The sequence below is a fragment of the Leuresthes tenuis genome, unplaced genomic scaffold, assembly GCF_036924035.1.
Source record: "Leuresthes tenuis unplaced genomic scaffold, fLeuTen1.0.hap1 SCAF_22, whole genome shotgun sequence".
Lineage (NCBI taxonomy): Eukaryota > Metazoa > Chordata > Actinopteri > Atheriniformes > Atherinopsidae > Leuresthes > Leuresthes tenuis.
In genome coordinates this window covers 17,340,519-17,368,475 of record NW_027325376.1, presented here as the reverse complement: position 1 = coordinate 17,368,475, position 27,957 = coordinate 17,340,519, and the positions used below count along the sequence as shown (strand labels likewise).

Sequence of the window (27,957 nt, the reverse complement as noted above, 5' to 3'; positions counted from 1 at the left end):
CAATGATTTTAGGGAAACAATTGTTGCTGCCCGTCAGTCTGGAAAGGTTTTAAGGTCATCTCAAAACTATGTGGAGTCCATCATTCTGCAGTGAGAAAAATGATTCACAAGTAGAAAACATAGGGAGGTCGCCAGGAGTGGATGTTCCAGAAAGTTCGCCACCAAGGTCAGACCATGTCAAAGCATAAAAGCCCCAAGAGCTACATCTCAGACTCTACAGGCCTCAGTTAGCATGTTAAATGTTAAAGTTCATGACAGCACGATTACAAAAAGACTGAGTTCAGACTTGTTTTGGAAGGGTTGGAAGGGTCAGGAGAATGTCTTTTCTCATATCAGCACAAACACCTCACACCAACTGTAAAGCACAGTGGTGGAGGACTGATGATCTGGGCTTGTTCTGCAGCCACAGAACCTGGGCACCTTGCAGTCATTGAGTCCACCATGAACTCCTCTGTATACCAAAGTACTCAGTACTCAAAGTAGTCAAATGTGAGGCCATCTGTCCCACAGCTAAAGCTTGGCTGAAACTGGGTCACCAACAGGACAATGATCCCAAACACTGCAGCAAATCTACAACAGAATGTCTGAAAAAGAAAAGAATCAAGGTGTTGCAATGATCCAGTCAGAGTCCAGAACTCAACCTGATTGAAACACTGAGCTTATACAACGCTGTGTATAAGCAAACACTGCAAACCTCGATGAACTGAAGAACATTTTAAAAAAGGGCGGACCACAATTCCTCAACATCGATGTGAGAGACCAAAAACGTCAGACAGAAAAACGTTTATTTCAAATTATTGCTGCTAATAGTTGTTTTACAAGCTACTGAATCGTGGGGCGTATCTATTTTTGCACACCCTGCTTGCACACTTAGTTTTTGTTAAATGAATAATGTCACAGTATAATAGGTCATGTGTTGATGCTCAACAGATGTTGTATTTACCTCTTTTGATGATCTGTTATGGAGCAGATACGTTTTTTTAATTACGTCCTGATATGAAAAAATCTTTGTTTTTCACATGAGTTCTGCCTTTCTTTTTTTACCCCCCCCCCCCCCCCCCCCCCCACACACACACACACACACACACACACACACACAAAGCTGCACAAGGCTTGACTTTAAGTCATCGCAGACAGCTGGTGAGTACGCATTTTATTGTAGGGGCTGGAGTGAACTGCTTTCTGTCACTTAAATGTGATTTCGCCTCAGATGAAGAAGGATGAAGAGCAGTCTCCTTTATGTTTATGTTTTACATCGTCAATCATCATGTTTTAATCCAGAGAGTCTTCCACCAGGTGCTGTAAAGTCACATGCTGTTCTGTAGTACTTCCTGGCCGCCTGGTGTGTCGTCAGTGCTGACAGTGATTCAATGAGTCATTGGAGGCAGAAGGTACTTTCTTGATTACCTCAATGACACACAGTGCAGTTACTCATCCATCTGCATAATTCAGTCTGGCTTCTATTAAGCCATCAGCCTTGTTTTTTTCACGGCGACAAACTGCATGCAGTCTGCTGCTAAAAAGGATGTTTTACAACAAAATCATGCCTTTCAATGAAGCTCTGTCGTCCTCGGAGAGTGAGGAATTTTCAAGACACACACAGAACTAGCAAGCAAAGCTGTCCTAAGAGGACAAACACGACACCCTTTGGATTCAACAAACGGCAATGATAAGGCTGTTATCGTTTAACATTCGAAGAAGTTCACAGATCTAGTCATTTGAAATTACCGGCTGCTTTATACGTGGGCCATTCAATTCCCAGCATATTCTGTGTGTGGCTGGAACACCACTCGCACTGGCTGGAAACTGGCTGGAAGTGGCTGTATTCAAGATTTGTTCAAAGTCGTTTTAGCAAATAGAGACCCCACCGCTGATAAAAAAAATCAAACTTAAAGCTTGTAGACCCCCTTCAAGTTACAGCTGGTTTCTCCACTCCTTGATTTGTTAACTGCTGGTTCATTTGCCTTGCTCACAGATTTTAAACAGATAATACAAACCTGGTCTAGCTTTTGTGGCATCATATACTGCCATTTTGGCCAGGACCCCCTCACTGATCAACTGAGAATGTAGCCTTCGGGGTCAGATTTAAATGAGCCGGGTACACCTACAGGCGATAGTCTATTTTTGTGCCATAATCAATTATGTTCTGAGGCTGTGTAAATTAAAGCTGACTGCAACCCTTTAACCTAAACCAAACCAAGTGGTTTAAGTGCTCTTTTCGAACTACCCAAGTGGCTTTGATGCCTAAACTTAACAGCAAGTCAAATCAAGAGTCATCCGTCAATAAATAAACACAACTCCCAAAAATAGTCACATACCTTCATTTTGGATGACATGAAAGTTTCATGAAAGTAATATTTTCCACGTGTGAGATTCACAAAAACACTAATCAGAAAGCAGAAGGTAGAAGGTCTATGTATTATGGGCCCCAGTTTGCCCTCATCCAGCCCAGCATTTATAGACATTTTTTGTCACTTTGCCGTCACAAAGGGTTAGACATTTAACATTTAATAACAATTTATATTGCAGCTTTTGTCGTGACTCTGTTATGTTTTTGTCCTGCAGACATTCTGAAGTGACATTAGGTTGAAAATTAAGCATAAAGCTGAGGACAAATCTTATTACCCAATTGCTCCGAGTAACCACACATAATATATTTGTCATGTTACCATGTTAAACAAGTTCTCTATGCTCTTATTAAACCACCTTTACGCTGCATTAAAAGGACTGAAGACTGCACAAAAAGTAGAAAGAGGTGAAACTTCACTGCATAGTCCACGTAGTGGTAGAAAGGGCTTGTTAGCCTCCTTATAAACATCTAATAGGTGAGTGAAAGAGGTGGATGGAACTGGCAGGAACACAATCATGAGACCAGCTCATAGCTTTGACAATTGTATCCATTTTTATTGGTCTTTTTCTTCCCAGAGACAATGTTTATATCGGCAGAGGATAGCAGTTTTTTGCAATTGGAGAAACTGAGCATCAGGATCAGGAGATGCAATGATACCACTGATATCATTGTGATATCTGGGTTATCATTTCATATCATCATTTTGTTTTAATAGAGAGAAAAAGTATTCTTTCCTTCTTTCTATCTTCCTCCGACTCGCTGACTACTATCCTGGCTGCTTTTCTACCCTTTCTCATCTCTTCAAAGGGCTTTTTATGATGCCATTCATCCGGTGTATTTTGCCAAAAACCTGTCTTTTTAGTTCGTCCATTGTGTGACACTCAATGGTCATTCAGCTGTGCACAAATCAGTCTGAGTGTTCGAGGTGAAGCACATATACAGCCATCCAGCAGAGGCTGAGCTATGACACTGAGCAGAGTTACTTTTAATGGGACTTCCTGTCAGGCTGTGACACACTGACCACTATCTGCAGGTCCAGCGGTCTCTTTAATCCTGGTGACAACTGCTGTTCACAGGTTGGGAGTCATTTTAAAGAATATCCCCATAGCTATAAGATTTCACCACAGACACCAGACAATGAGCGCTCCATAGTAATGTCTCTTCAGTGTGGCCCTTGTATTATTGCTTTCCTGCCTGCTGTGACTTTTCAGGGAGGTGGACAGGTTTCTCTTTGCACCTTTATTAGCTTTTTCACTCATTTTCGGTCCAGTTCTTGTACCTGAACATTCCTATTGACACCGACCGGTGAATCATTCAAGCATAAAAAAAAGTCAACTCAAGGGATGAGCCAGTGTCGGGTCTACACTGAACTCAGCAAATAACCTATTTTAAATTGTACATTTAGGAACATTGTTACTAGCAGCCTGTTACAAAGACACAATTGTTCCCAAAAAATTCAAAGATAACACAGTTTGGCAGACATGAAATAGGATTTTTGCACCAACAAGCTGATTCTCAAAGAGCTATTCAAGAAAGACTTGGCATAACTCAGCATGATGTGTAGATCCATCTGGACCTTCAGTTGACCCATCTACTGTTGGCTCAAGCCTCAAATGCCAAATGACACAAGAAGTGGACTGAAACTCAGTGGCAACAGGTCTTATGGAGGGATGAATCCTCCCCAGAGCCCGGACCTCAACATTATTGAAGCAGTGTGTGATCATCTTGAGAGAGAACAGAACAAAAGGAAGCCAACATCCAAAGAAGAGCTTTGGAGCCTGGAGAACTATTCCTGAAGACAATTTAAAGAAATGACAAGAAAGCTTGTCCAAGAGGGTTCAGGCTGTGTTGGAGAATATACGTGTAAACATAACTCATACTGACTGTCAAGCTTGTTAGAATTATACAGACTTTCCATTCATTTTTGCACATTTCACTAAATCACTGCACCTGTTTCCCTGTTTTCCTGACAATAGATAAAGAAGAGAGTTGTGGCTCAAGACCTCTGCACAGCACTGTAAAACATGGAATGTGTCAAGTAAAAATGAATTCAGACTCCTGCTTCTTTCTTCACTCAAGCTGTCTCTCTCAGCTTGCTCTGCATTCACATATTTTTTTTCCGGCTAACAGTCATTCATGAAAACTGCTGGAGCAAGATGTGCAGCAGCAGAACAACAGAGGCGGGGAGAGGAGGGGAACAGGGAGCTCTGACTGTCCTTCATTGATTATTCTTCCACCGAGTATCCCTCTCTCCTCCTTTTGTCTAGTTCTCCATCCACCTCTTCACCTCACAATTCCCCCCTTCCTCGTTTCTGTTTCACACACTTTTCGCTTTTTTGTTTTGCTGTCCGCTCGTTGTTTTCCTATGTTTTGGGTGGGAGGGGAGAGGAAGAGTGTGGAGTTGCCATGGCAACAGCAAGCTGGCTGCAAGCTACCTGTTCGCTGGTTTACCAAAAAGAAAATTATGAAGAGAGGGAGTCATGCAGAGGAACAGAGGTAGACATATGAGACACACGGTGTCACGAAACAAGTTGAATAAGTCTGGCGCTACCTAATGTGTCTTTGAAAAGATCCAAAACCAACAATGAACTGATGCCACAAATGTGCATGTTCTATGTAAGCGTTGCATCTCAATCCTCTGAATTAATAGCTAAAAAAAACCCACCTTCTGTAACATGTTCGTCACCTGTTTTAGTTTGGGCGGCTCATTCCTCCACAGCTAAAAATAGTCCCACAATATTTACACCTGTCTGGGTAACGTTTGCTTAACAATGCTTCAGTAAAAGACAGAATAAGTTTATGACTATTTCTCTTAGTGAAGAGGGTTACCTAATGGTCTTGCAGGTGGACACTACAGACAGGTGGATCAGGGCTACGGTCTGATTTTGGTCTTTTTTCGACCAAATTTTTCCTCACGCTTGTCTCCCTCTTGTCTTGTCTCTGAGGGCAATGAATACCCACCAAGTACAACGCCACAGGCATGCATCATTATGCCTGACCTTCTCCTCTTCTACACAGAGGATGAGGAGTGCGAGAGCTGTGACGGAGGAAGGAGCAGGAGAAAGAGATATTTAACTATAGATGGATATGCGAAAGAAAGGAGGGGAGAGGGAACTAGTGACGAAGCAGTTGCTATGCCAAAAACTAGGATGATCCCACACACACGCAACTGCCCTCATTCACACAGACACACACACACACACACATGCACGCACCACATGAACGCAAAGTAAACAAAGGGGGGAGGCTTGGTTTAAAACGAGTGGAAGCAAGAGTATCAGAACGATGTTGCTAAGGGTGACCGCAGCATACTAACAGCTCTGACAGCACACACACACACACACACACACAAAAAGCAAAGCAAAGCAAAGCTGACTGCCAGAGATGGGCGAGAGCGATCACGAGAAGGAAATGTTCTCGACATCGAATCGCATTTCTGCAGAATTTTCATATGGGGACCTGTAAAACTGCACCTTCTAGTGGATAAAAAATACACACTGAGAAAACCTGCGAGCGGAGAACAAATTGTTCTACTGCGTAGATAAAACGGCTCAACCCAAAATGTTTCCTCTTGACCTAACTGGGTTTGCTAGGTGCATGCAAAGGTTTTACTTGAACATTTATTTGTCGGACTGCTCTGTTTCTGCCTCTTTTTAACACAAATATACTTGCCACTGCTAACATTCTCAAAATAGTCTCGCTACTTTCATTTCAATGTATTTGATGAGAATTCTAAATCGTTTAAAAAAAATTTGCATCATTGTGCGCCTCTGTGTTATTGGTAGCAGGGGCGTGCATAGACTTTTTGAAGGGCACAGAAAAAAAAGGGCTCATATAGTGCGTCCTCACCGCTGTAGACGGCACTTTAGCACGCTTTTTGGCTCCTGAGAGGACACTTTAGCATGCATCTTTCAAACAATTGAAGAAAAAGCATCAGTTAAAGGTATGTCTAACTTTCTTATTCTGGGAGCTCATTTGCAAAAAATATTGTCAGACAGGAGTCATCCAAAGCTAGCCCAAAGTTTAGCTTTGTGATATAGTTATCTGACATTCCCTGAGAAAAGCACAATCTTAAAAAAAGCAAAGAATCACAAAAGTTTCATCCTGTGGACAGCATGACGTCTCCACCCTTCATCCAAAGTGTGCACAACCGACAGTTTAGAGCCACAAAAGCCACATAAAACCAGAACAGCCCGCTCTTTCTCTGAAACAGCAGTTTGATGTTATGAAGGGGTACAGTCTAAGCTAAATTACTCTACTCTATTAATCTATTAACTATTAGCTTAGCAAAGCCCAAACTCAAACAACTACAGTCCTCTCACACTTTTTATACTGTATAAGCAGAGAAGTACAATCGAATTATTTAATTGTGACTTGCAAAGAGGGAGACATTCAAATCTGCTTTCTTGTAATTTCCCCTCAGTCAATTTTACAATGATCTTGCTTTTATGAATGTGACACAAAAATCCAATTTCCTTCGAGGCCAATAAAGACGTCGGTGAAGGAAAGGTCTTCCGCATCAGACATTTGCAACACAGCACAAAGAGTTTGGAACAAGTCACCAGTGTTTTCCAGTTCAATTCAACCAAATATTCTAACCATGCTTTGGTTTAGCTTTTTGAGACATTCACAAGGAGCCATTTCACAGCTGCCACAGGCCGACTCATTTCCAAAAAGACCTCATGTAAAATCTGATTATTTTGCAATGAAAGGCATAAATTCTAATGAAACCAAGAAATGCTTGAAGGCATTTGGCTGCAGACAATACACTGCCTGAAAGCACCTCACATTCCCTCCTAAAAGCCCACCAAAGTTGAACTCAAATGCCTTTGCTAATTACACAGCAGAAAATTGTGAAAAGAGTTCAACATTAGCTCAAAGAGCTCAACATTTTAAACAGTTTATTATCATGAGCAACATTCAAAAAACCGAAGATACACATAATGTCCAGCAATATGGCACAAGTACTGACGTTAGGAAGGCTGAACTTGCGCTGTTTGATTGTTTTTCCTGTTAAATGACTCGAGCGGTCACATATGGACATGTTTTTCAGTCAGGCGCTTCCTCGACCAATCACTCGGGCACTCGTTTGGAACAAAACTACTTGAGTGTATGAGCCTATCACACTTTCTAATGGACAATCACTAGCAGTTCACACGCTGAATGCCTGTCATCCGTTTCATTTACTTCTTTGCTGTGACTGCTCAGGATCACTCATGTCCAGACTCATGAGGTCAACTCATTTAGTCCAGAATTTTCATGCAGCACTAACTTTATGACTTTGTGAAAGCATCCTGAAGGCTCCACTGCAACATGCAGTACAGTGACTTTGAATCACCTCCTCCATCTAGTCCCTACAAAGATGAAGAATGGTGAAACACAAAAAACAGGCCTTCAAATGTAAGTACATCTTTGCAAAAGCTGACCTTTACATTGCACTTCCTTAGGCTTCCTCGATTTTCACAGAGCCTTGCAACTGATTGGGAGAGCATGTGCAGCATGTATTCTGAATGCCAGCTTTTGTTAGAATCAGGCATTTTGTCATACCTGTGATGTCGAGTGGTATGAAGTGAGCCGGTGCGTGTCTTCCCAGGTGCCAGCGGGGCTTCTCTGCGACAGGCGGTCCGGTCGTAGCTGACGTCGCTGTACTGCTGCTACTGTTGTTGCTGCTCCAGCCCAGAGGGGGGCGATCTGAGCTGCATGGGGACGGGGACGGGGAGGGAGACGGGTCGGTCACAGACCTTAGACCAAACACCGAGGAGGTGGTTTCATCTTCATAGAGCTGCTTGGATGCTGGCTGCAAGAAGAAGAAGAAGAAAGGGAGGACTGTGTTAAATGAGGTTGTGATAGTCCTCTTATAGATCTGATCCGCTGAACACAGCCGCATGCGAGTTAGGGGAACATGTATGTTACTTTGAATATTTCAAGTACCCATGAAATTGAATTTTGTGTTCAGACCTTTAATATGCTCTCTTTTTTGGGGGGGGGGGTTACCTTTCTTATTTGGCGGTTAAAAATATTTACGACTCATTTGTCACTTTGGGCTGTGGAGGAAATTTGAGTCCAACGAAGCGCTTAAACTCATTTTGAATTTGCTGGTTGGAATCTCAGCTGGGGCCCTTTCTGTCTGAGGCTTGCTGTCTGGCACTGATCATTTCTATATTTATTGAACATGTACTTGAATGAGTAAAGCAGGAGAAGGCGACAAGAAGATAATAAAGCCTGTACAAGTAGCTGTTTCCTAAGTTTGTCATTTCTATATTATCTATCTTTCACCAATTCTCAACAAAGGTCATCTCAGGGCACTTGACACAGAGAAACAGTGGAGAGAAAAAACTTGCATTTGCCAGGTTTGGTTCTCTTTCATTTTGCTCGGACAGAATTAGCGAGGTTTTCTGAAGACAAATGCAACATTTATGGAGTGATATCCAAATATCTCTCATGCATTTCAAGCCTTTTAACGGTGCTGATTTAATTTCCTCGCAACATTTCCACTCCAAACAACTCTGCTTTCGTTGCATCTTGTGCTACACTTTGAACTTCTTTGAGTTCTTCACCATTTCACCTATAACAGTTCTAAAGAAAAAACAAAACATCTACATGAAATCCAAAGCAAAAATCAATACAACGAAAACTTTTAGAGTGAGAAAGCCAGTGGATGTTACCAACTATTTTACCTCCTCCACTATTAATTGTTCTTAAGCAAAAATAAGACAGGGAGGGGAGGAGGCAGAGAATAAAAGCAAGGAAGTTGAAATGAGAAATATAAACAGTCTCACTTTCATTTTTAAAAAGACAGATACTATTTGTAGGAAGGAGAGATGTGAGTCTGAATAATCAAAGGCGGGGATTTCAATTTTAAAGATGTGAGGGGAGGTGAAAACACGACAAAGATGAAAAGATCAAAAATCGTGAGGTAACCTCTGATTAGCAGGCAGGGACGGAGCCCAAGGAGTAGCAGAGGCACTGATGGTTTAGTCCCTGGTGTAAAAAACATGACAGTGTAATCCCAGCTCAGAGGATACTCACATCTGTCATCTGCCTGGTATTAAATCTGAGAAATCAACCACCTCGGCCAAGAAAACCTTAAGCAAGACACTGAAACACAGACTACTCCTGCAATGCAGGAAAGACTTCAGTCTATCCCTCCTTGTGACAGATGTGAGAACCACGTCTGTTTGCAGTAGTAGAAGGTGACCCATGGGAGCCTGCCCTAGTCTAATTGAAATTAGCCCAAACAAAGAGAAAGGCATTAACTTAACACAGCTGTTTAACAGCTTGTTTCGTAAATGGTGCACTAACATGCAGGGAACATGGAGCCATCTTGCAGTAAAATCACTGTGGGAGTCCATCATGGCAACATAATGACGCAGCTCAGGGAAACAGCCTCAGCAGAAAAGGCAGAAGAAGGAAAAAGACTAAAAACAGAGAAGAACTCGCAGCAAATAGTGATCCGATCACTGTGTGCATGAGTTGGCTGACAGAAAACCCTGTTGTCATATGATATTTTGATTCCCTGTCAAGGATTAATGATATTTCCATCTGGAAGACACTAATTTATTCGGCATCTGTTTATAGAAACCTGCTGAGAGTGTGAAAAGGATGATGACTAATTGTGAAGAATCTGACTGAGGGGGTGGGATGTGCTATACAACAGTTTTTTGGATAATTCGGCTTCAGTCTTTTGTGTAAAAAGGATGATAACAAACATACTGAAGCATTCTGTCACAACACTACTTTTAGCTGTAACTTCTTAGATTCTGAGGAACAAAATAACGGTACTGCACTGCGTTAGAGATTATCAATAAAGGCCAGAAGCCGCAGTCCTCTCTAAGTGAAGACAGAAGATAATAACAAACATGGGCCGCACGGATGGTATTTCTCACACTGTCCATAAAGATTTCAGTAGAAGCTGACTTCGGGAAACATTGAGGACAGCAGAATTCCTGCAAGAACACTTTTGTATTCTCATCCTTTATACCAACTTTCTCTGGGTATCTTACGCAGGGATATAAATCATAATGAATAAATAAACTATAGTAAGCATATGTGTACCATTAATTACATGTTTCAAGCTGATAAAGAGCTATTTTCTTACATAAAAATAACAGTAAAAAAGAAGCCTTTGTTCAAAACAGACAAAACAGCGCATGAGATGATGAAACTGATGTTCCCTTCACTTCTGTTTTAGTTTTCCTGAACAGTGTGCAGCTGTCATATCTGCAGTGCATATGACCCACAAAGTTTTATGCTTCAATACAGAGGCAGGTGTTCCCAGAGTGATCCGCGAGACTCGGGGAAAGAACAATAGCTGGATCCCTGTGCATGAATTATAAGGTCAGGTGGGTTTCGGAACAGACTGTGGACTGGCTGTTAAACTCCCATGTGCAGCAAGCTTCTTCTCGATTTTCTCGGTTACAAAGGGAGACGCTGTACGACAGTGACAACGCCAGCACCTTTCTAAAAAAGCATACATATCGGTTGTTGTAACCCTCTTTCAACCAGTATTGATGTTTTTCTTAGAAATGATCAGCATCAAATATAAAAGGCACAGTAGGTACCTTCTTAATTAATCATCTTTTTTTCCCTTAAACCAAAGATGATCTCCATGAATTTGTAAGCCATTATGATGATGACAATGATAGCACGAACAGATTTTGCAGGAAGTCTGATAAAGTTTCTATATGCCCTAGTCAGTAGTTCATTGTCATATTCAAGACATATAAATCATTCAAATGAATACATTTTCATTGTTACCACAGCCCTGAAATATTCCAGACATGTTCTGGAGGGGCCACATATGAGAATACAAATATCCACACTGACTTCTTGTGGAGAGAACTGGTAAGAAGTCCAGAAAATCAGCAAGCACACATTGTGTAAATATAACGGTAAATTCTACGACGCTTTTACAGTTTTTACAGTCTTTCTTCTGCTGACATGTACTGTTATGTTGCTTTGTATTTGCTTGTTGATATTGTGGACAAGCCAGATACGTGTAGAATGGATATCAGCAACAAAATATAGTTAAAAAAAAACAACAAGTTTCATTCTTAACAGGCTGTCAACAAAACAACGATTTCCACTGCACTTTTTGCATCGTGTCTTGCTCTTCTCAGGTGGCCCTCCGGAGTATTTATTGTATTTTTCTTGTATTTTTTTGTATTTCAAGCACTTTGAGCTGCACAGTTGTCTGAAAAATGCTCTATAAAGTTGGACTGATTTATTGTTTGCGTGACTGTGTCTCCAGCAGAGAGTCTTCTGCCCTGAAGTGCATGTGTGAACAGCGACTGTGGTGAAAGTCTGGACTCGATTCTCCGCACATTCTCCTTAAATCCACTGGTGTTCGTGTGTGAAAACTGGCTTATGTGACTCATGTGAACAGCCTGGACAATTCAGTGGCTGTGTTCATATCAAAGAGAAATTTCTAAGACACAACATTCTCCTGCACTGAAGGCAAAGTTTCTTTGCAAATGAGGCTCCATGTGTCTCCTGCTTTACAACACATTAAATGCGGAAGACTCAGCTAGTTTTAATGAACAGAAAACTAATTACAAAAGACATTCAAATAAACTGAATATTGTCAGGATCCAGTTTTATGTATACTCACGCTCTCAAGGTAATTAAATCTGATTAATGATTCGAAAAGAAATCCAATCTAAGGTTCATCATCCAACAAACTGAATCAACAGACTGGCTCTGGTGAGATAAGGCGTAAAGGATGAAATAAAAATAAAAGCAAAGAAACTGTAAAATATGCCTGCTGGTCATTACAGCAGACGTTTGCTGATGATTCGGTTTAGAAAGGGAAATAAAAATTGAAACTGGAAAAAACAAAAGGCTGATAGAGTGGGTTGGAATGTGTTTGGGTGAGTTTAATGGGAATGTGAAGTCTGGTCTCTTGCTGTTGAAGGAGAAAATTGAAAAAGATAAATGAGGTGGACACAGTGTGTGCGTGTATGTGTGTTTAACAACAAAGTGATTTTATGTTCTCAAGCTTAAATGATCATCTTTGTGTGTGTGTGTGTGTGTGTGTGTGTGTGTGCTTACTTGTGACACATATATGACATTAGTTAATAACACAAATGCTGGACATGTATTTATTTACCACAGAGATGACATTCGGTGTGATGGAGCCGTATGATCAAATAAGAAAGCTGTACACATAAGCATGATTAATGTGTGTGCGCGTCTGTGTGTGTGTGAGTGAGTGCGTGTTTGTTTGTTTACCAGAAAGATGAAGTCAGGTCTCTTGTTGTTGAAGGAGATGGGCGACCGGCTGAGCGATGTCGACGTGTCGTCGGAGCTCTGCGAGGACGGATGGCGGAAAGTCTGACCGGTCAGCTTCGACTCATCCAACTGCTCCTCAAATTCTGCACACGCAGTCACGCACACAAAACACGCAACAGCACAAGCACACGAAGAGACAGGTAGAAAATGGATGAATTTGCTTTCTGCTGGAAACATGTGTGCATAAATGAAACCCAAACTCACACACCCAATATTTTAGATGCGCAGCCAAGAGCAGAGAAATAGCACAGCTGTTGCTCTGCATCCCCCTGTAGCTTCCCTCCTGTGACTCCCGCTGCACCTTCTCCAACCTTAAAGGTCTCCTTCAGTTTGGATTTAATCCTCTCGTTGGCTTCGACTCTTTCTCATCTTTCATTTACAGCTTTTCTCCCCTTGTCTTTCCTTCTTCCTTTGGATATCTGAATGTTTCTCCCTCTCCGGCAGCTTAAACTCTCCCCCCTCAAGCCATTGTAAACAGATTCCTAACCCCCATCCCCCCCACCTTCTCAACCACACACTCACTCCCCCTCATAACCCGTCAGCCAATCCTTTACCCCAAAACACACTCCTGACCCAAACCCCACTCTCCACTAAGCCGTCTCACACACACACACCCACACACACACCCACACACAACACACACATTCCCTGCACCATCCCTAAAGCTTCAGAGAAGCTTCAGTCGGTAGAGTTTTACATTGAACTTGATTTCTGGGACAACACGGATTCCTTGCTGGTAGTGTATGGTTGCTGGGCAACATAAGGGGTCTGAGAACAAGAATCAGCTTCAACCAAAAAGGAATTATAGGTTAGCTGTTAGTTTCATCGTGTCATATGAACTAGTTAGCATATGAGCTTAAATCAATAAGTAACTGGGGAAGGTTAAAGGATGATTTGGGATTGCATCTTTATGAAAATAAAACATTGATTAGTGAAATAAAAATGGCTGCAAAAGATGACAGATCAAATTTGACACATAGTCTTAATGGGCTCCTTTTCATTCCCAATTTTTTTACGTTTTTAGCCATCTGGCCAAAGAAACAGAAAAACGTGGATGAGAGCAGCTTTATTGTGCACTTACGCTTTACTGTTTTTACCAAAAGATGCTAAAGGATGGAACAGCAGGTGTGGAGCACCTGAGTCCAGCTGAGTGTAAACATAAAGGGATAAATCGAGCTAATGCTGGGTGGGTGTGTTCATCGGTTTGAAGAAAATTGATTTTGTGCAAATTTTGTCAGTCGGACATGTTTATATGCATCTTAAAAGTTGGTGGTGCCAAGTTGAGAGTGAGAATAGGTTTTTTTTAGCAGCAAACAGTGCAAAAAGTGAACATGGTGAGATAGCCTGAGGTGGAAATTTCTATTAACGAAGCACAGTGAGGCCACATCAGCATTTCCAAAACTTAATTTGTACTTCATGAAGGAGAGTGTCAACTCTGCAGGAGTCTCAAATTCATGACTTACTTATAAACACAAAGACATTGTGTTACACAAAGTGGACAACCTGCATGGAACAGATAAGTTTTTCAGTTGCTAACTTAATCCCGTATTATATATTGTATTTGGTAAGTTCATCTATAATTTAGACATTTAAACATTTATGTAGTTTATGCAAAGTTTGGTAAACGTGATGTTTAAGCCATTGCAGACAACATGCGGGGGATTTGTTGTCTGGAAAAGAAAACAGAAATGAATGAACAGCAGCGCTGGCACGGAATACAAAATGATGAAGATGTGTTTTTGTACTAGGGTAGACAGTCCAACCTCCCACAGATTTGGTGCAGTCTCAAATGGCATTTGAAATCCTTCCTGTTGGCATCTATTTTCTGCTAAAGTGAAGCATGCCAATGGCAGAAAAGTGTTCACTGGATTTCAAAAATGTTCAGAGAATTTATGCCTTTGAACTTCAGAGGAAACACAGGATGACCTTTGCAAACACAAAACTTTCAGGTGCTCCACTTATGTCTTGTTGTTGCCATTTTTAACTCAAATGTGGTGGATTTTGAAAGTTTTTAGTCAGTTTGTAAACATCAAAGAGGGTGACCTTATTTCAAGGAGATTTCATTATTTTTTTTGTGGGAAATTTCAAGAGCAAGTGTAAAGGGAAGAAGAAGCAGAAAAGGTTAACAGAGAGACGACACAAAAAGTTCTAAAGGTTTGGGTGGAAATTCCTTTCAATTCAAGAAAAAAACTACTGGGAAGTTTTTGTGAATGTGTGCGAAACAAGACCCATGATATGACTTAGCAACCAGCCTTCTTTCAGCCAGAGGATAGCATTCCTGTAAAAACTCTGACCAAGTTAATCTGCTTTGTTTTAATGCTCCCAGGCAATAATTCCCTCAGTAATGCCAAATGAGCATCTTGTTAGCTTCGGTTTACTCAAAAAAGACTCCTACAGTTGGACAAAACTCATCATAAAAGCTGTTGCACTTTGCTCAACTGCAGCTGTGATATGACTGTTATTGTTCCACTTTCTAATAGGTAACAATTAATGGCTTGTCTATACGTTAATACCACTGACATGTTGTACTAATAGTCCTGAATCACTGACCAATGTATAATTACAGTTGATGAGAACAACTTCTGGGTTGTTTGGTGGCAAATGATCATTCAGGTGTTTTAGCATCGTAGACTTTAGAAAGTGGAGACTTGTTTTAGTGGAACCTTGGACCCTTTATTAGTAGTTATAGCTGCAGGTGACTGAGCAAACGTATATTGTTCTTGAACCTTAATAACAGAATAATAATAATAACACAACTGGTCATCTAGCTTGTTATGTTCTTTCTGTATGTAGTACACTGGAGTGTGATGAATAAAAATCCTTGCTTGTATTTCAACTTTGACCATTTTATTTCAGTGCTATAAAAGCTTAAAATGGAATGTTCCATGGGTTTTTTGTTGTATTTCTTTTTAAGTGTTCAATTTATGTTCTGGATTTTCAATGCTTTGTATTGATACAGTCTACATTACAATGCTACAGCTAGCAACTTGACCAGAAAAAACAGCCAATACTAACTGATAACAATGGATTAGATTCAATTAGGGCAGTGGTAGTTGTCACAGTCTGCTCAGTGTGTCATGTCATAGTTTATGTTAATCATGTTTTCAGGTTTTGTTCTAGTCATGTTTTTCCCCTGTCACGTTCAGTTCACTCTAGTCACCTGGTTAATTGTTCTCAGCTGCACCTCATGTCACTGATCACTCCCCTCACAGTATTTAGCTTCCTGGTTTACTTTCAGTCACGGCAGAATCCTCACTATCCATTCATGCGTTGCACAGATAAGTCTGGTTTTCCTGCCTCATAGCATTATCAAGATAATCACAGCCATAGTGTTTTTTCATAGCCTTGTTTTGTCATAGCCTCGTTTTTGTTTGTCATAGTTCTTTTTTCATAGTCTAGTCATTTTGATGATCCGGCTTTGCCGCGCCCTTTGTTCATGCTCCCTGTCTTGTTTTGAGAAATAAACCTTGTTTTGTAATCAAAAGAGCTGCATCTGGGTCCTAACTCACCACAGTCCCTGACAGTAGTTAAGGATATAGAGTGGTTGTTCTTTAATTGGAAGGTTGTTGCTTCAGTCACCGACATCCTGAGTTTATATGTTGAAGTAACCTGTTAAAAATCACTGAACCCCAAACTACCCCCAGTTAATTTCTGTTGCTAAATGAATCATTGGCTTAATGAATGTAATAGAATATGATTGACAAGAATACAGCCAGCATCCGATTGGGTTAGCATAGTGTAGAGTTTTGAAACAAGGAGGCAGCAGCTAGCTTAAACAGAAATATCAGCTAACCAACAAATAACAAAGTTTGAGTTCAAACTCTTGTTACCATTGGGTCTCAGATGTTATGCAGCCACCCATCATAACTATTAGTACCTCAGCAAAGTGAAAAATGGGACATTTCACAGCTCATACAACCAGAAATATTTGCCATTACCTTGGTCAACATAATTAATATATAAAGCCTTACACATCTAACATTCCTTTTTGCAATTGATGCTTTAACATGAATAGTAACAATGACTTGATAAACTAAAACTTTGTTTACTAGTCAGTTCAGTTCATTTGCAAATTTATTGGGAAGCAAATAGATGTTTCACTTTGTAAGCACTTGCTTTAAGAAGACACATCCCTGTGTTTTGCTGTTTTTCCCCCTCATAGAGGCATATTACACATCCGGTGCTCGTAACAGAGAGCTGATGATTTTGCAGTGATTAAAAATTGCCTGATTGCTGCATGCAAAAATAGCAGGATCAGCCGGTAAGTAAACACTGAGTAGAGGCCAAAACTCATCTCTTCCAAAACTGCAGTGGCAAAGAAGTGAGGTGTCAGCAAGAGTCTGAACACAGTGAGTAAACCGATTGATATAGAGGAGGAAGAGTGAGCGCAGGAAGAGCCGGAGAGAAACAGATGGCAGAGAAGGGAAAAGAACCAGGAGGATAAAATCAAGAAGAGGCAAAGTTAGGCGAGGAATTAATGTAGGGGAAGGAAATTACAGGATAGCAGTAGTAACTTTTTACAGAAAAGAAAAGAAAAAATAGGTGAAAAATAGAAATCAAGCAGTTAATTTGGTCAAAAAGAGTAACCAAGAAAGCTAGATGAAAATGAAACAAAAGGAGGTGACACACACAAAGACAAAGAGGGATGGCTACAGCCAGAAGAAGCGGTAAATGAAAAAGACATGTTTTTTCAGAGAAGACGACAGTGACAGATGTAGGAGGAGAAGAAGAAAGAAAAGCCAAGGCAGCGGAAGACGACATGATCAAGAACAACACAGTGAAGAAAAAAAATGAAGAGAGCAAAAGAAGACAATGTGGGTTGAGAAGAAAATAATGGAAATAGAAGAAGAAGAGAATACAGACAAGATGATATCCACCCAGGACTGAAAGGTGGGTAGTTGGAGAGTAAAAATACAATCCAACTTTCTGATTAATCTCACACTCATAACTGAGCGTGGGCACCTCTTTTTAGGACCCACACCAAATCTTTTCTTTTTGCCTCCAAAATATTGATTTTAGAAAGTTCTGATAGCAATACACATCAAATCAACTCCAAACCACAAGTGAAGGTTGTTTGAAATGTGATTAGTATTGGATGTTTTTGGAGGCGTCTCAGCGTGGACGCTCTGGCTGCTTCGACCATATATCAACAAGATGTCAGATCCTGATAGACAGTATCCTAAAGTGGAGTCAATACTATTACAAGCATGGAGAACAACATGAGCAGGCTTTCAACTGCAGGAGCCTGTGGTGGGCAAAAGTTGGCTTTTAAAGGCACATTAACCGAGTTGCTCCTTACGGCTTCTGTCTCGCATTTTCACTTACTCACATAGACATGTAATAATCTAGCAAAACTTTAGACCTTCATGTATGCTCCAAGTACTCCAAAGCAACATCTGTATGTTGTGATTGACACAATGGTACCCATTGAAGGTGCATTTCCGTAAATCTCAGATCCGCCTCTCATTCGTAACTTGGACGACATCAGGAAGTCATGATCAAACAATCCATACACACAGCATTACACTGATAACGCTTTGATAGTTTTACTAAGTATTGCAAATTTTTACTCACATTAAGGATCTGGATACTTCTCCCATCACTTTCCATGTCACATGAAAGGCATATTTCTCTGCTACTGCAGAACTCACCCCTGCTGCAACAGGCTGTGGTTCACTATCAAAGTTAAAAGTTTGAAGACAGCCACTGGGATGTGTGTGCTGACTGCAAGGGTTTTTGCTTCCAGAAAGACAGCAGCACTAAAGCAGAGGGAGCAGGAAGGTAAACAGTTGTAGATCCATGTTTCAGATAGCAGCCAGGCTCCTCTGAGTGCAGCTCAGTTATATGGCTGCAGGGTACTGTGGTGGGAAAATGAGTGAGGGGGAGGAGGGATTCGATTGGTGTTCGGGGTGTAAAGGTATGCCGGTCACTCCCACTTGTGCACACACAAACACACACACAAACACAGTGGTTTAGGGCGACCTACCCCACCCCCTTTCCTCTGTCCAGACAAGCAGGCCAACGCACCCACTCATGCACCACTAACCTGTGTGATGTGTGTGTTTGCGGTTATGAGCTTTCATTCAGGTATTAATGTGTAAGTGCAAAAAAAAAACATTTTTTACTACAATGAGTGGAAATTCAAGTAATAAACAAATCCTTGCTTGAGTTTTTTTTACTCGTGCTCATGTCTATGTGGACAAATCTGGATCTTTGTGTGTGCGTGTACAGTGCACCCATTCATAGATAAATCAAGCCATCCTTGACAATATGCAACCCGGTCATGTAAAATTTGGGTCATCCTTTCTTCTCTCCCCTTGGAAGACGAAGGGGGGGGAAAGACGGATATTAACAATACCCCTCTTTCACCACAAAGAGGGGGGAGGTTGTTTGTCATCACGTACACTACGTGCATGCTGCCACGGATGTGTGAGTGTGTGTTTGCACGCAACAATATTCATGTCATGTCTGCGTCCTTGTGATTAAACATGCACAATTGATCGATCCATTACAGGGGAAGGGGCTGGTGTTTGTTAAGACTGTTTGTACCGTGAAAAAGGATGGTTGTGACCTAGTGGGACACACTTGGTGGCTAGCGGCCTAGTTTGTGTTGTTCATGAGAAACTGCAAGCAGGCTTCTGATCTAATTATCCAACCCTCTTTGTATAGGCACAAACTTTTGCTCTAAATCCTGCTGGTTATCCAAGGAATATTTGTAGACAGGCAGTCTGGATGACAAAATCCCAATCAAGTAAACAAGTAACAAAACTCGAGAGAAAAACATTGGATGGGCGGACTGACTGATTGACCTGGGGGAGCTAAGAATAACAGACCTGGCAGGCTGACGGAGCAATGACAATGATCTGGCATGGAACAAAGGAAAACCTGGAGAATATATACTAAGGGAGGTGATAACAAACAAGAAGCAAGCGAATCAGTAACTGAAAACCAGGTGTGAAAAAGGACGTTTACTTACCAGCAAAACTAAACCAAATAAAACAGGATACCTGGTAACTAAAGGGCAAGACGTAAACTGATGGCAAATACCAGAAGATAGGAAAATCAAGAAACCAAAAGACAAAGTCAGAACCACAACACAAAAACTCCTTGACCATAAGACAATCCCGATTCATATCTTCCCTTCTTTGATTGATCCATTGATTTCTTCCCATTTTAAAGGTATCAAATGAGAAAAAACAGCTCAGTTGGCAAAGCACAACAGACAAAACTTTAAACTTGATTATGTTGAAGACTTGGTTACCAGCAGTGATTTGGCTTTCATAGAAATTCAGTAGAAATGATTTTGCATCAGTGAAACAAGTTGATTCCCCTGCGCCACCTTGAAACAAACAATCACGTTGCCCTGTTCTCTTATGGGGATTGCAAAGTACTGATTAAAGTACCTTTTTAAAAGCCATCCTGATCCAAATGTGGCATAAACCCAGTTTGACATGTTGGAAACTCGTGCCAGAAGTCAAAGATATATCATATATTAAGCATGAGGTAATCCATTCATTGAACCATCCATTTTCTGCTGATCATCCAGAACCAGGTCAGAATGGACAGCAATCTACAGACTTCCATTTCATCAGCTATCTTCTACAGCTCTTTTGGAGACCTCCTAAATGTAAAAAACATCTCCCCTTAGAGGTGTCCAGAAGGCCTCCTGACCAGTTTCCTGACCTTAACCAGACCTCAACTGGCCCCTTTTGATGCTGAAGAGCCACGACTCTACACCTCCTGGATGACTAGACTCCTCACCCTAAAGGTGGGCCAAAAGACCCTCTAGAGGAATCCTGTGTTCTTTCAGTCTCTATCCACAGCTTATGACCATCGGTAAGGGTTGGAATGCATATCGACTAATATTCAACATATCTGAATCTCTGATCTGAACTTCATCAGACCAAAAATGTAAATCATAAGAGATGTAGAACCCTAAAAACCATCAAAAGCAAAGAGGCCAACTAGCCAAATTAACTATTTTACTGTGAAGAAAGTAATGTTCTGTTATTGAGAAGCAAACAAACTATCCAATCATAAATGTTACTTTCAATCTACGATCCTCTGGTAAGAGCTTCACTTCCATTGCTTTAAGCTGCACGTCAGCGCAATAGCAGGAACTTGTTTGAGCTCTTTGTTCATGAGCCACTTCTGTCCAAAATGGTGCCTGCTTTAATTTAATACAGTGTTAGCAAACCTGTGTCTCAGGAGCTCAAGGCAGTTTAAGTGAAAGATGAAAGATTTAAAAGATGATCTGGGTGACTGAGATGTTTAAATCCAGTTCAGCAAAGAAAGTGAAAAAAATATCTTGTTCATTTTTATGGGCATTTAAGTCTTTCAAAACAGTGCTTGTATTAGGCCGAGTTTGAATTCTGCCAGTGATTATTCAAAGTGGAACTGGTTCTCCTGAATCAGCCCTCTCTCCACTTGGTTAATGCTTTACCTGTTCAGTAATGTGTATTGACTGCAGCAAAACCACATCAGCCGGCTTGCATCACAGCGTTCACTCAAGCGTTCTCTGAATCCTTCAATGGCTGCTTTAACATTTTGGTGTCAGGTTATCCCAGAGAGGAATTTTATCAGGTTGTTTACATTGCAGCCGGCACTGACTCAGACCTCCTGACACATTGAAAGGATTGCTGGGTTTTTTTTATGTATTTATTTGTATTTATTTATTTGTTTATGCACAGTTGATAACACCATAACACCATCTTGCTTTATGTGTGGTGATAAGACGTTGCAGCACTGCAACCCTTCAAAAGGCTGCTCCTACACACGGTAAAGAAGACATATTACAGAATAATGACTTTTGTGTGCTCGACAGCATATATTTGCGTGTATGAAGTCAATACCAACTCAAGAATCCAGAAAAAACACAAACATGACATTTTGTTTTGGGCCCCATATATTCATATTTGCAGGGCCTTTACAAGATTATCCAGCTCCTCCGTCCTAACTTTAGCTTCAGATGATGCTTCAGTCTGTAGCTTAGACGTGGGACGTTGAAACTGTTTTGCTCTTGCTTTTTGCTATGATGTTAACATCAACTCTCATGACTAATTAAATTGTTAATTAAAGAAATAGAAAGTTACAAATTCTAAATTTCCTTTTGACATTGAGCATACCAAAGGTACTGTACAGCAATGGTAAAAAAAAAAAAAACGTTACACAAACAAACACCTGTTATCTTCCACTTATTTAAGGTCAGGTCATGAAGGCAACTGTTCCAGGAGGGAAACCCCGACATCCCTCTACCCAGCGACACTTTCTGACTCCTCCTGGGGGAACCCGAGGCATTCCCAGGCCAGCTGGGACATGTAATCCCTCCAGTGAGATCTGGGTCTGCCCCGAGGCCTCCTCCCAGCTGAACTTGCTGGAAAAACCTCCAAAGGGAGGTGAGTAGGAGGGATCTTAATCAGACGCCTGAACCACCGAAGGCTGACTCCTTTCGATATGGAGGAGCAGCGGCTCTACTCGGCTCTACTATACTTCTGGATGGTCGAGCTCCTCACCCCATCTCTAAGGCTGAGCCCAGCCACTAATTTCAGGGTTAGAATACAGATGCTTCACCACAACGGACCGGAGCAGCGCCCTCATAACTGCTAATGAAGCCCCTATATCGTCTGTTCACCTCTCGCTCCAACTTGCCATCACTTGTGAACAAGATCCCGAGATACTTCAACACTTGTGCCTGTGGCAGGGACTCATCCCTGACCCGGTGGAAGCACTCCACCTTATTTCGTGGTCTCGGTTTTGGAAGAGCAAACTTTCTTCCAGGCCACGTCACACTCAGACATGCTCCAGTACACGCTGCATGTCAAATGTTCGAAAAACAAATATCTTTGAACTATTGTCCATAAAAGAAACAGTTAAGGATCGTTAATGTTTGTCGCTAAAAACTTAAAATGCAAAGGAATGGACGGATAGAGGAATTACAACGTGATATCTCATTGGAGATAATAACCAGCCAGCAGCCATTATGTTCTGTGGTGCATGTTTTAACAACGTGGGCTATTCAACGCATGACTTATGATGAGACTGTCCCTAAAAGCGTAACAACAGTTTACCAGCTGTCCAGCTGTTGAATAGAGGTGTAGAATAATGGATGAAAAAGAAGGTAGGTACAGGAAGGTAAAATTAACAGCATTTATTTCCTCTAATGGTGACACTAAGTTTGAATTGTCAATACTGTAATTACCCATAACCACAGGAAGTAGTGGGGTTAGAGTTAAATGTCAATTTTGATGTTAGCAGAAAACATTTCTGTCGCATATTTAACTGCTCTGTAAAATGGAGTCTCACAGTGATACAATACACATCAATGGATATGAAATTGATCAGGAATAAATCAAGTTGATGCACTAAAAAATAACACAAAATTCTTATAGAGTTTTATTATAAATATTTGTGTTTGCCCAGTTATTTCCTGTCCCAACAGTGAAGCGTTACTAAGCTCAAAGCAGAGTTCACGATGTCCAAAGCTTCGACTTCTGCTGCCGATGAACTGCAAAGCCGACAGTAACACAACAAGGAAGTGTTGCTTCCTTGTGGGTGAGTGAGAGAAAATTAATCCATTCAGGCTAAAATCAGATAGGAAAAAAAAGAGGCATGTAGGCTGTATCTGATCGGTCCGACTTTTATTCTGCAGCAGAACAAGCCCAAACATGCTGTCAGAGTCATAAAGAACTATTCTCAGCTACAAGAAGATTGAGGAATCCTGCAACAGCTGATCAGGGGCCCTGAGCTCACCGTCTATGGGTCAATCTAGGATTACCTTCAGTGAGGCAACTGAGGTAGCCGAAATCCTGTGCAAAGGTCTTTCTATGCACACAAAAATGCCCATAACAAGCCTATATTTCCCAAACACTGCGTAATGCTGAGATACTTTTGTGCATAGAAAGAATTTCTACCTCGCGATCTGCTATCTATGAATATGACATGATCTAAATTTTTCACACTTTGCATGTCTTTTTATCCCTCATCTTTCCAAACACTCTCATCTCTCTTAAACTTCCTCTTGTCCAAAGATTCTCCCCACCCACTGATAAGTGAACAGGGAACACAATGACAATAACTGATCAAACATCAATATGTGAATCAGGAGACAAAAATCTTCACTCATTGTACATACAGTGATGCATTCATCCTAATTTATGTATACTGGAGGAAATCGTCCAACAAGACCTGGACACCTTGCAGTGGTTAAGTCCACCATGAACTATACCAAAGTATTCCAGTCGCAAATGTGAGGCCATCTGTCTGACAGCTGATACTTGACTAAAATTGGGTCATTAAACTGGACAACGACGCTAAGCACCACCGCATAACTACAACAGAATGCATGAAAAGAAAAAAATAAATAAATAAAGGTGTTGTAATGACCCAGACAAAGTATAGACCCTGATGGTGGGACGTTAACAGAGATGTGCATAAACAAATGCTCCAAACCTAAATTTACTGAATTACTTACTTGTAATTACTTAATCTCAAGGCCTTATGAGAGCCGCATGATATATTATCATGTCCTAATACATAAAACATTCGAGTCAAAAGAGGCTGTACTTTCTTTTTCACATTTATCCAACATATGAGCATTTGATTCTGTCGAAACGCTACAGAGTGTACTAATAACAAAAATTACCAAAAATGTTACACTTTGTTGTTTCATTGCATCTTTTTTCTTCTTTAAAAAAAAAAAGAATTAACTAACTTACGAGCAAAGAACACAACTTCACATCTTTAAATTGACTGTATTGTCTTAATTGATGTGAACTGGTATTGCTTTCTCTTAAAATTTTTGTATAGTTTGTGATGAATTTTGCTTAATGTTTGCATCGACCTGCGGAGTCTTGTAATCCTGTGCAGCAAAAGTGTATTATTACATACATGCCATTATAATAAAACCTCATCTTTTGTCCCGGTTAACTGTCAGAACAATATGTTGTAATAAATCCTGAAATCAAACCAACATGGCAACAGCGACTGACACGCTGACATACCAGATCAAGACATAAGCTTTTATATCAAACAGAAATAGAAGTGTCTTGTGTAAGGAGCCGACAGAAGCTGCCAGAGCTTCATCGTGAACTCTGCTGCAAACTGTCTACGACCCCCAGCGAAGTTCCAGAAAAGGCCCACCTTAAAGGGGAAGGGGTAGCTTAATGATAAAGGAAGAGCAAAACACTCAAACGACAAAAACATGCCGGTAATAAAACGATGCCCCAAATCAAACTGCGGGGGAAATCATGCAAATCTTTCAACAAACCTGTTCAATTCAAACAAGGATCGGGAAACTGAAGTGAGAGGAATCTGCGAAAAAAATATAAAGTCATACAACCAAAAGAGTGCCGTGAAATATACATGTGAGGGTCTGAGGAGGAGGTAAAGTATGAATATTTGAGTACTGCATAATGCTTTGTTATACATTTACAGAGCAAGCACATGCAAATACTCTGGCTGGCAGTAAAGGGCGACATAAGCTAAACTTCAAACACAAAGTTCACTACGAGTGTGAGGGAATATTTGGAACATCTCTTTGTTGGTTAATGGAGCTCAGAAAAGAAAACAATACAAATCTGGCAGCCGTTTATCTTGGCAGAAAGCACACTGTGCAGGGGAGTAAAAAGCCCTCACTAATTTGCAGGGCAGGAGGAGGACAGTCAGTCAGGAGCAGAAAGGAAAAGGTAAAAGGGTGTGTAAGTCATCTCATTATAGAACTGTAGAGGGTACAATGCATCTCTTATATAAGCAGTAAGAAAGAAGATACTATGGTATATGCAATGTGGATCTTACTAGATATGCAAGGCTTGAGTTGTATTGTAATATTGTTGTATTGCATTAGCTGAAGGTGTAATCTAAACATATACTGCAAATATGTAGATTTTCATTTAGTAATGCAAAACCAACGTTAAGGCAGAGGACAGTAGAGGACTGGACTCTAGTGTTGCCAGAGGGTGGCCTTATAGGCTACGTTACCTGCGGTTGTAATTCCATAGAAGAAACAGTTCAACTACACTATTCACCTGACAAATAAAACAACAACTGCGGTGGATATCCACAAGAGGAAAATGGAGAGAGCTCTTCTTTGTGAATTATTTTAATCACCGGGAATAAATGGGATCATATTATATCTGGGAAGATGCCAGTCAGTTACCCGAGTACGGGTTACATGAATCTGAATAAGCAACTCTGGTAACACAGCGTTCAGAAAGTTTGTCTATTGATCTTCTAATATCTCTGTCCTCTAACACAGAAAATGGCTGGTCACCCAGTGCCAAAGATTTCCACAATTGCTCTCCCAACAGGTTTTACTTTATTCATCTCCGATTCCTGTGAAAAGTAGCCGCGGCTGCTAGCTTGTGGCTGCCTTTGTGTTTCAGCTAGCTTTTGCTGACCAGGCCAGCTATCAACAGCAATACATTATGATGACAGGCTGCATGATTGTGGTGGTTAGCACTGTCGTCTCACAGTAAGAATGTTTCTGGTTCAAATGCTTTTATGTGGAGTTTGTATGTTCTCCCCCATGCACGAGAGGGTTCCCTCCAGGTACTCCAGCTTCCTCCCATCGTCCAAAAACATGCATGTTAGCTTAATTTGTGATTCTAAATTTCCCCTTGGAGTGAGAGTAGGTGTGCATGTTTTTTTGTCTCATTGTCTCTGTGTCAGTCTGTTGGACGAGCATCTGGTTCAGGGTGTATCCGGCCTCTTGCCCAATGGCACCCAGGATAGGCTCCAGCCCCTCTGTGACCCTGAATTAGATTAGGTGGGTATAGAAAATGGATGGATTGATCTGTCGAGATTGAACAGTCAAGCAATGTGCTCACTGATTGAGTTTGGGCAGTGAGCTTGTGCTACTGATTTAACAAGATAAAAATTGACAAATTGAGGTAATAAACAGTTATTTTCTGCAGATATCCCAAGTGGTATTGACAGGCCGAATGTAGGGGATGCCAAGCAACCACCATAACAGCAAATCACAATTTTCATTTTCCTTGATTCAATGCTCTACATCTAAATAAATTCAGAATAAGCTTTGACACTGGACATGAAGCAGGAACGCTTGCTTGCTGGACCCTGAACATATCTTGCAGAGGATCTCTCCCACCCAGTCTGTCACTGTTGGCATGAGGCAGAGGTGTACAGCAGATGGCCTCCTGGCCATATCAGTGCAGGGTCGTTTGAGGTGAGGCATGTAGAAACCTTGCCCATCTCATCATTCTCCACTGTCTGGTATTGTTGCTGTCTGGCAATGGCTGCCATTGCTTCCCCCGGGTACAACAACCCTCCAAGGCCCCCAAGGTCTTGTTCACAGTATGACTACACCTCAGGGCTCAATTGACTTGTCATCAGTGTGTACACAGACAGAGTTTCAGTTCCCTGTCTAATGACTCCCGGTCCAAGTCCACCATTTGAAACATTACCCTGAATGCTGTGTTGAATGGTTTCACATCCTGGGTAACCTGCTTTTTGTACTCTCTCCTCTGTTGGAAACGTGGAGAGTTCTATTAAAAGTCTTGAAAATTATTCTTTATTGGTATAGATTTATTATTGTGGTCCATTGTAGGCATTAATGACGCAAAATCTATCTTAAAAAATCAACTACCACCGGAAGGAAAAATCCTCACAGGGTAAATAACCCCACTGCAACAGCCTGAAACAGGGGAACTGACTTCATTTTTTAAAGGTAACAGAATACTTTGACATTTAAGATTAGACATGTTCTAATTCTAAGACATATTCATTAAGACATGCTTAGTCAGTCAAATTTACTCATTAAAGTAAATCTGTATGCATGACAATCCAGGGCCAGGGAAAAACACACAAATAAAACAAACCCTGTATGCTAATCTTTATGTGGTGGGGTGTTGAGGATGATGAGTAGGATAACTGTTGTGCACTTAGCAGCAACAGTGAAAAAAAAAAGCCTGGCATAATTCTTCCTGCTGCAGGGAGCTGAATCTCAGCAGAAAAAAACAGCAGATCTGTCTAACACAGGAGGAAGACAGCCAACTTCATAAATATGGAGGGCAGAGTGTTGAGGAGCGGGTAAGAGTATGAATATTTTACAGAGCTAAGGCCAGTGGGAGCGATGGTGAGGATGGCCAGAGAGAGAATACAGCTGGTTGCTTCAGTGTTATATAACACACACACACAAACAGATGGACACGCAGCACAAAGCATTGAACACTGGTATGAAAACTGAAATCTTACACAAGGACACGTGGACCTACAGCTAAGTGAGTCAGAGCCACATGCAAAAACACACCGCGACATAAATGAGTGCAGACGACAGGAAAAGATGAATGGCCATACACAGA

At 41.1% G+C, this 27,957-nt stretch overlaps 1 protein-coding gene across 3 annotated transcripts in view; it reads right to left on the bottom strand.

Annotated features, from left to right (window-relative positions):
* nhsl2 (NHS-like 2) overlaps positions 1-27,957 on the bottom strand; it is a 145,933-nt gene that overhangs the window by 14,246 nt on the left and 103,730 nt on the right. For all 3 annotated transcript variants that reach the window (XR_011909841.1, XM_072376952.1, XM_072376953.1), the window contains exons 3-4: positions 12,581-12,723; positions 7,898-8,147 (exon numbers count right to left, since the gene is read on the bottom strand). Coding sequence is in view for 2 of the 3 variants with exons in the window: in XM_072376952.1 (XP_072233053.1) it covers positions 7,898-8,147; positions 12,581-12,723 (393 nt within the window). In the remaining variant the exon portion in view is untranslated. The remainder of the gene's footprint in view (positions 1-7,897; positions 8,148-12,580; positions 12,724-27,957) is intronic.